The sequence below is a fragment of the Gymnoscopelus braueri genome (assembly GCF_963280865.1).
Source record: "Gymnoscopelus braueri genome assembly, chromosome: 18".
Classification (NCBI taxonomy): domain Eukaryota; kingdom Metazoa; phylum Chordata; class Actinopteri; order Myctophiformes; family Myctophidae; genus Gymnoscopelus; species Gymnoscopelus braueri.
Genome location: NC_137618.1, coordinates 47,872,707 through 47,882,596, shown reverse-complemented (window position 1 = coordinate 47,882,596; position 9,890 = coordinate 47,872,707). Strand labels below are relative to the sequence as shown.

The 9,890-nt window shown below is 42.4% G+C and overlaps 1 protein-coding gene across 1 annotated transcript in view; it reads left to right on the top strand.

Moving 5' to 3' along the window:
* Window positions 1-3,504: 3,504 nt before the first annotated feature.
* rab3gap1 (RAB3 GTPase activating protein subunit 1) overlaps window positions 3,505-9,890 on the top strand; it is a 110,813-nt gene continuing 104,427 nt past the window's right edge. Inside the window, exons 1-4 of the mRNA XM_080412633.1 lie at window positions 3,505-3,556; window positions 3,781-3,836; window positions 7,651-7,732; window positions 8,477-8,609. Of these exons, the coding sequence (XP_080268759.1) occupies window positions 3,539-3,556; window positions 3,781-3,836; window positions 7,651-7,732; window positions 8,477-8,609 (289 nt within the window). The 5' untranslated portion in view covers window positions 3,505-3,538. The remainder of the gene's footprint in view (window positions 3,557-3,780; window positions 3,837-7,650; window positions 7,733-8,476; window positions 8,610-9,890) is intronic.

Sequence of the window (9,890 nt, the reverse complement as noted above, 5' to 3'; positions counted from 1 at the left end):
TTCTGTCAAAATAGCAGTCTGGTTAGGAAAGACCAAATCTGGTGAAAGTGATATTCTTTTTTGGTTAAAACAAAGTTTGTTAATGTTAAAGCCCTATATTCTCATAGTAGCCTAATAATTGCTATCAGTGTTTTTTTTATATCCCACGATTTTGTAACCCTATTTTTTACACCCAGTGCCAATTGTCTATGTAATCCTTGGCACTACCTTCCCTCTGCCAACCTAGGGAGGCCAGGGCCGAGCTCATGCCTCCTTCAATGCATGAGAGCCAACTGACCTTCTTGTCACCTGACAGGGGAGAGTTTCCCCGGTTGGACGTAGCGCGTGGAAGGAACACGTTATTCCAACCAGTTCCTTTCCCCTCCATCAGGCGCCCCGGCTGACCAGGGGGAGGCAGTATAGTGACCAGGATTACTGCATGTTTTTATGAGGGTACCTACCCTAGGAGACACGGGGTGAACATGCAAACTCCACACAGAAAGGCCCTTTCGCCAACCCCACCTAGGGTATGGGCACTGATGACGCGGAGGAGAGAACACGCCCCCAGCGCCCACAGCGTCCCCTGCGGGAATCGAACCCAGGACCTTCTAGCTGTGAGGAAACGGCGCTACCGACTGCGCCACCATGCCCCTTACTATCAGTGTTTGTTCAGTAACAGGGGTCTCCCTGTCTCTGCAGGTCTTTAGTAACCCCAAAGCCCCAAGAAGATAATTTATCAGTTTTTATTACAATTTTTTCTGCTCATTAATTTGTCATCCATTTCCAATTTTAATTGTTCATCCTCTATCCTATAACTGTTTGAGTTCTCTCCCCTGGTTAGATGAAATTGGTATCCTGACTTGAAAATGTATTTTCTGTTTACTGAAGATCTTGAGTTGTGGGAGACAGATCCCAGTTGCTGAACAAACACACTACAGCAGGAGTCGGGGTCCTCAGGGTTACTACAGGGGGTCCGCCAAATCTTTGTGTGATATGATTTTTTTTTTTTACATTAACCACTTGAACCTTAGCATCCCTTTTCTGAGGAGCAGATCTACAAGCTCACTGCAAGGCGTTGTGATTCTGTAGATCTGATCTGCTATCTTTTTGGTAAAGAGGTGTAGCGGGGAAAAAAGAGCAGACCAAGTAAAACAAATGTTTAATCTGAAACAATTTTATACAATACAGAGGGGGTCCCTGCTCCATCTCTCTCAGCTAGGGGGTCCTTGGCCTGAAAAAAAACATTGTACACCCCTGCACTACAGTATGTACTATAGCAATGACTAGGCAATAATAGCCAACCTTCTGTCTGCTGAAAATGTGAAAGAAATACGGAGGGGCTGGGTGTAGCAAGAATGTAGCAAGATTCAAAGAATGTTCACTTCAGTTGCCTTTTCAGGTGATCATGTAGGGTCTGAGGTGAAGGCTGAGGTGTGCCTATTCAGGTTATAATGACCGCTGGCCATGGGAGTTTCAAATTAGGTTAACAGGTTAACATTAGTCTAGATTCAGTCATACTCTTCTGCAGACGAAGATGGGACCACCACAAAAAAAGAAGACATTGCCCCCAAAGTACAACCAGTAACCACACTATGGTACTTGGCCTTTATTTATTAGTTTGGTTGTCCGAAAAGGCAACACACTATAGTACTTTATTATTATTTAATATTTACTATTTTAGATTAACTAAAGTTTGTCCCTCCCACAGTTTGCCGGCAAACACAAGTCATATGTAAAATCGACTGGCTTCATTGGGAATCGTATGCTCAATGTATATTAAAATTTTTAAACTCTTCAAGTAATTTTGTGTATAATGTATCGTATATTGTGTAGGTTCTCACTCCTCCTAGTTCCACACCCTGAACAGGTCCCGTGGCCAACCTGGAGGGACTAGTCTAGAGATAACCCTCCGTCCCTCCCCACCTGCCTTCCTGCAAACATGGCCTTTTTATGTTTGTTGGAGCGCCAGGCCCAGCTGGAGGCACCGTGGAGTGGATTTTTTGTCTCTGCACTGGGGGGCAGGAACTTTACCCCTGTACCACCAGAGAACCCTAGTAGAGATAATTAAGATTGAATTCACACACTCATTTTAACTATTTATTTGTGTCCACATAAAGGAGAGCATACACATTATAGGTGCAGTAAGGTTACATTCACAAAATTCACACACTGAACAATCATGTTTGTTTACAAAAAGTAACTAAAGCTGTCAAATGTAGTGAAGTTTCCTCCTGAAATGGAGTGGAAGTATGTTGCTACTGCTCCTATCAGAGAGTTAACAAAAAGGCACTTATACATCATACGTGAAGAATCATTTTACTAACTCCCTGCATGTGCCAATTGTAGCCTAATGCAAGTTCAGATGGTGATTAACCCACTGATAAAAATGGACAGACAGAAGGATAGAGGTTTCATCAGTTGGATGACTGCCAGTTACATCCCTAGAATGGCTGAGATATTAACAGCCTGTAAGATAAATGACAGAAAATAATTGATTATTAAATAATATAAAATGAATGTAGACCATACATAGCCTACTGCATGCAGCTCAAGAAGGGATAAGTTGACAACCAATTCATGAATAGTAGCTACACATAGCAGCCGGTATTATGTGGTTAACTGGTTAGTTGTGACCACCATACAATCTAAAACAGACCTGCCAACATTTAACTGTGTGAGGGGGAAAACATTATATAAATCACATTTGCTTTGGCAATGTGCACATTATGTTCTCAGTGGTGGAAAAAGTACTCAAATGTTTTACTTAAGTAAAAGTATCAATACTGCCATGTAGAAGTACTCTGTTACAAGTAAAAGTCCAGAATTAAAAATGTACTTGAGTAAAAGTACAAAAGTATTGGTATCAAAATGTACTTAAAGTACCAAAAGTAAAAGTACAAAAATGTTTGAAAATAGCAGATCTACAAGCTCACAACGCGTCACGATGAGACCCGTTGTGAGCTTGTAGATCAGCTATTTTCAAATAGCCTAGGTATAAAATAGGGCTAAAGTGGTTAGTGTATGTTTTATAATGTAATAATTTATATCTGCAAAATAACAACTAAAGTTTTCAAATAATTGTAGTGGAGTAAAAATATAACATTTGCCTCTGATGTATTGGAGTAGAAGAAAAGTATAGACAATTGTAAATGTAAATACTCCAGTAAAGTAAAAGTACTTGAGTACATGTACTTAGTTACTTTACACCACTGATTATGGGATTGGCCCAACGCTAAGAGAGATGTTCTGGCATGCCAATAAAATCCCCTTTGATTGAATTGAATGGAGTGGAATCAGAGCATGGAACGCATTGTACAATCAAAAGAGTAAACAGTGACATTGTGTGGTCAGGGTGGGTGGTGCCTGCAAACCGACGTCCCTCCGTTCGGTTAAAAGCCCGAAGAACCGAAAATAGCCGAACATAGCCGATCTACAAGCTCTACGAGCTCGGCTATTTTCGGCGATCTCCTCGGTTTATACCATGACGTCAGTGGAGTCCCATAATGCAACAGGACAGGGGTAAAAAAAAAAAAAAAAAAAAAAAAGGTAAACAGGAACGATGGCTGCGGACAGTGATGTGAGTATTACACTTTATGAACAGGGAATTTCTATAATAATGTAGTGTAACATGGTTAAATAATGGAGCTATGGCTTTAGCGTTGTCTGTTGCGTGTCGCACTGGAGAGTTATTGATCCGGGTTCGATCCCAAGTCAGGGCGTTGCTACATTAGTGTGTGTCATTATAAAACCACCAAACTACTGCTAACTGACAGCCTGTTTATAAACATGTTTGTCTTCCAGCCCGAGTCGGAGGTGTTTGAGATCACAGACTTCACCACCGCGTCCGAGTGGGAGAGGTACAGGCTGCACCACTTCTATGTTCTATAGATCTATTGTTTGTTAGTGAGAGAGGTATATGTTATGTACAGGCTGCACCACTTCTCTCAGGGGTCTTCAACCTTTTCAGGCCAGGGACCCCCAAACTGATGGGGAGATGGAGCAGGGACCCCCTACCTCGTAGGGTAGGGGGGGGGCTACCACATATATTATATATTTATGTATACAATTGTGTCCTCCTATATACGCACCTGCCCCAGTAGGTGTGCAAAATATCTACACAATATGTATAAACATACCATGTTATTGTGCATTGTGCCTCCATTTATCTGTTTGCTATGGATTCATGTTATGTTTAAAGACAATTTGACATTTTGGAGGAAAAAAAGTTTTCAAACAAAAATATTGTTTAATCAAACAACAATTTCGCGGACCCCCTGCAGTACCTCCGCGGACCCCTAGGGGTCGCGGACCCCTAGGTGAAGACCTCTGTATAGATATCTGTTATTTATTAGTGGGAGAGGTATACAGGCTGCACCATTTCTATGTTATATAGATCTGTTATTTATTAGTGGGAGAGGTATACAGGCTGCACCATTTCTATGTGTTATTTATTAGTGGGAGAGGTGTATAAATACAGGCTGCACCACTTCAATGTTATAGAGATCTGTTATTTATTAGTGGGAGAGGTGTATAAATACAGGCTGCACCACTTCAATGTTATAGAGATCTGTTATTTATTAGTGTATACCTCTCCCACTAATAAATAAGTGGGAGAGGTATACAGGCTGCACCACTTCTATGCAGTGGTGTGTTCTAGATTTTTCTGGAGGGTATACTTACTATACTATAACAATTCCAATTCCGCACAAACTCGGCCAGGCCCACTCAGGCCCAGTTTCACAGTAACACTGAGTACACTTACAATATGCTTTATACTGATTTTCTAATGTTAATCACCCTGTAACTCAACCACTTCGGAGCTGCTTTTAGCCTTGGATGCATTTTTTTTGTTTTTTATATATTACCATCAAGTGCAGGGATTGTTATAAATAAATGCTGGTTATCTTATCAGATATGATAGCAGTGTTAACAGCGAGCATTCCTGTATCTATTACAGAATAGTATTAACTTGGCATTGAAGACACAAACTGTATTGAAGATTCAAGATTTTGCTATGATGCGCAATTTGAATACTAATGAAGTACTCAATTCAGTGACCTACGTTCAATGAAGTGAATGGCAGGTCGTTGAAATGTGTGAATTCCTTCGCCAGTAGCCATTGATTATCACCCCAAGAACGATAGCCATGCACATGATAAGCCTTCACCTCAGAGTTAGACTAGTCAGACGGTCAGACCACATTCTTGCTGTTTGTATTGCTGCGCCCCCCAGCCCAGCCACTCCGTATCAGATGCGTATCAACGTATCAGATACGCCGTTTCGAACAGTTTTTGGATGTAGACGGTGGCGACGAAAGAAATCTACAGGGCATACTGCGTATACAGCGTACCACGGTAGAACACATCACTGCAAGTTCTATGTTAGATCTGTTGTTTATTCCACTGCTTTACTGTAATAATAACACATGACGATGTGCTTTCCGTCTAATGTATTTCTGCTTTCTGGGTGTACAGTACAAAGTATATGTCATGAAATGCAAGACACACACATTTCCATTCAAGCCAGTTGACGTTAGCACATTTTTGCCTGATTTGGCATTAAATGCCAGTGTTTCTTTTAAAGGTGATGTGGGTCCTCCACACTCCTCACTAATGCTCATGTGTCTCAGAGGTAGACGTGGACAATTTCCTTTTCTTTTCTTTTAAGTATTTGTTTCTAATTGATACTAACAACAGTGGTTTCTATGTTGGTGTGCTCACTTTCCAGCAAGAGAAAGAGACTGTAGTTTACATTAGCTCTGCATTTCAACAATGATGTCATTAGAATGAGCATTAGTGAGGACCAATATAGACAAATCCACAGAGCACTGCGGTGTCAAGACTCCTGCTGCCGTGTGCATTCTGACACCGCAGTTATGATTGCGCCAGGGGAGCGCTCTGTGGATTTGTCTATTGATAAGATTTGTGTGTGTGTGTGTGTGTGTGTGTGTGTGTGTGTGTGTGTGATTTAAGGTTGTAGTGTCCTGGTCAAATATGTCAGTAGTTATGTTAAAGCTGTAATCCTGAATCAATGTGTATGGTAGAGTTAGCCCTGGTTCAGAGCGTTAGTGACTTCGCTCTAACGCCCTGGAAGACCCCTCGCTCTGCGCATGTACAAAGGAATTCCACTGCCCTGCCAGCGCTCAAGAGTAGTGAAAATAAACAAAACCATTTCGCTACTCACCGAAGCAAAGGCTGTTTTGTGTTGTTGAAAGTCTATTCTCCGCACTGGGGAGCCTCTCAGCACCCCACCTACTCTGTAAAATACACTTTTTGGGCAGAAAATAAAATATGTCAGCGAGACGGAAATAAATTGTATTTACTCCACAGTGCCCTCTACAGATCTGGAGGATTTTAACGTACCATTAACCAAAATCTGTAGAGGGCACTGGAGTAAATAAAAATAATTTCCGTCTCGCTGACATATTTTTTTTTCTGCCCAAAAAGTGTATTTTACAGAGTAGGTGGGGTGCTGAGAGGCTCCCCAGTGCGGAGAATAGACCTTGTACATGCGCAGAGCGAGGGGTCTTCCAGGGCGTTAGAGCGAAGTCACTAACGCTCTGAACCAGGGCTATGGTAGAGTATGTCAATACAATAGTTGGTACATTAGTAGCTCTGTAAGGCTATGGGACTTTCGAGCCAATGTGCCCGCACCACAGGCTGCATATCCTCTCGTCTGTAGTAGAAATAAAAAATACACTTTTGCTACTCACCAAAACAAAGAGAGTTTTATGGAGTTGAAAGCCAACTCTACTAAGTGGGAACACTCTGAGCCCCCCACCTCACGTCTTAAATACACTTTTTGGCCAAAATGTAAAATAATCCACCTGACGGAGACACTACTTCTTTGTTTTTTTAAATCTTCGGCTGTGCCATCACGGCGCCAACTCACTACTGCCACACAGGTCAGAGGACCGCATTACACCTTACAAACTAGTCTCATTGGGTGTTATTCGGCTCTGCAACGTTAGAGGCGCTGTTGCGTCAAAACATCTCTGAACCAGGAAGTGTCTCTCCGTCCGGTGGATTACTTTACATTTTGGCCAAAAAGTGTATTTTAGACGTGAGGTGGGGGGCTCAGAGTGTTCAGAGGCTATGAATCAGAGCTAGTACATTAGCACTCATCCATTGAGACATTATAGACCCTAGTTAGCCTGGTTCCAGACCATAGACCCCGCCCACTCTCTGAGTGGACTGACTGCCCCTCTTGGTCTGGTGTTGTGAACCTAGGATTTATTCGGTACAAAAAGTACTGTCCAATGAGAGTCAGAGGTGGGGGCGGGGATCCCTTGTGATTGGTTTAGGGAAATTATAAACCAATTCTAATTGGTTTAGGGAAATTCTAATCCCCTCCCCCCTGTAATCGCCTACACTGGAGCTATTGTCAGACTGAAGCTCCACGCAGCTTCAGTCTGATAATCAGGCTAGACCCTAGTGGCATTATAGACCCTAGCACCGCCCGAAGCTCATAAGCACAATATCCCACCCGGCCATGCAGGGCTTCCGTCTTGGTAGATCGGTTGAAGTTTGTTCTCCTAATGTGGGAGACCTGGGAACACAATGTCAGGAAGGACATGAAACTTACGGATTGCAGCTTTAACTTTATTGTCTTTAACTTTATTGTATAGCTGTCTACTGCAAACAGTCTATAACTCAACTCTTCCCCTTACAGGTTTGTGTCAAGAGTGGAGGAAGTCCTGAATGACTGGAAACTGATTGGGAGCTCTGCAGCGGGCAAGACATCACCAGAGAAGGTACAGTGTGGGCCAAGGCCCTCTGGTGGGCCGCAAGGGTATTGTAAGCGGGCCCCCAAATCATTGGAAAAACACTAAGTAATACAAATAAAATGTGTGATACTGATATAGCAAATCTACAAGCTCACAACTCGTTGCAACACGACGCGTTGTGAGCTTGTAGATCTTCTATTTTTGGCAAAGATATTTAGTGTAGAAGAAAAAAAAAAGAGGGGGGCCTAGTCTAGACTCCTGGGTGAGTCCAGTCATTTTAAGTATAGGGTTTGAAGTGCTTAATCCATTAAGACCTCGAACGCATCTGTGTCATTTTAAGATGTCTTTGGCTATTCAAAAATAGCAGATATACAAGCTCATAGTGCGGCACCGAGTGCCAAATATTAAAACATTTTTAACTCAAATCTCTGAAACAAAATATTTTTTTGGGGGGTCCACGCCACGGACAAATACATATCATTTTGGGTGGTCCTTGACTTGAAAAAACTTTGAGAACCACTGATATTATAGCAACATACGTTTTTTTTCTCCAAAAAACTGCTAGGATTTAGAAGACATTTGTAGAATCCCCCAGAAGCAAAGATTCAAGTGCCGTGCTTCGAGCTTGTAGATCTGCTATTTTCGAATAGCCCAAAGTATAAAATAATGGTTATAGCAAAAAAAACGAAAATGACAGGGTAGTATGCGTTCCCGGATTGAATGGCTTAATAAATATTATGCATGGCTTCCTCCTCTGTCCCTTTGACACAGGGTGAATACACCAGTGGCACGTGGGAGGAGAAGACTCATGAGATCAGCTTTGCAGACTTTAAGTTCTCCATAACTCATCACTACTTGAAGCAGGAGAGTGATGTGGGCGATGGGAAGGAGGAACCCGAGGAAGGTACGCTGATGTTTTGCTTTGATGTAGTTTCCAGCTATGCCCGATTTACAGTGTTAGCAGACTGGCCTTGTGGTACCGTTGGAGTGTGAGATTGGAAGGTTGGGGGTCCAATTCCCCCGGCTGGGTCATACCAAAGACTATAACGAGGAACAAATGACATAAGTAATGTCATTGTGACTTGGATACAGGGTTGTAATTTAATGCATGAACTCTTTCCGACACTCTTTTATTTGTAAATCTGTGTATAAAACAACGTATATCCCCTATAAAATCTCTGAACCCATTTAATCAGGGAACGCATCTGTGTCATTTTAGATGTGAGCTATAAACATTATTTTATTCTTTGGCTATTCAAAAACGAGCTTGTAGATCTGCTATTTTTGAAAAATATTGAACATTTCTGCAAATCTTTGAATACATATATTTTTTGAAACTACATTTTTAACTCAAATCGTTTTTTCTGGAGTTTTTTTTTTATACAAATGTTCGCTTTAAAAAATATATATTCAAAGATTTTCAAAATGTTTCAAGATTTTTCAAAAATAGCAGATCTACAAGCTCATAGTGCGGCACTCGGTGCCGCGCTATGAGCTTGTAGATCTGCTATTGAATAGCCAAAGAAATCTAAAATGACACCTAAGTTCCTGGATCGAATAGGTTAATTACACCAACATTGTTCATGTGAAGCAGTTTGTTTATGCTTATTTATTGAAATGATAAAAAACGCTCTTGTCATCTTGCACCCTGGGTCTCCGACGGTGTAAGCGAGCCCCTCTGGCCAGGCACATAGCTCTGCAGAGCGGGCACACAGCCGCCTCTGACCGGTGCGCGCTGGCTGGGGACAGACAGGCGAGGGGGAGAAGTGGAGATGAACGCAATGCGGGACTGCCGCAGCGTGTTTCTAAAATCCATGTACCGTGTGTGTGTGTGTGTGTGTGTGTATGTGTGTTGGTCCGTTGCTGTTCATTCCCTGTGCTGCTGAAATGCCTGCATGCGTTTGGCTATATTATCGATTCGTGTTCCGCCCGCCCGGAGCATGGGAACGAATTTGCAAGCATGTCATTGGCTGTCAATGGGCCCAATCATTAAAAGGTTTCCGGGAAAGCGCCCGGTGATGTCAATCTCAGGACGTCTGAATGTAGCACTGGTATCCCAGTCAAACAATGGTTCCCAATGCCTCCCTGTTTGGCACTCTGGATCAAGGGTTGGATTGTGGGTAGGTCCCTGCATCATGTCCAGGGGGTGTATTTGTACATCAAGCCGCCTCACGCTACAGAAACA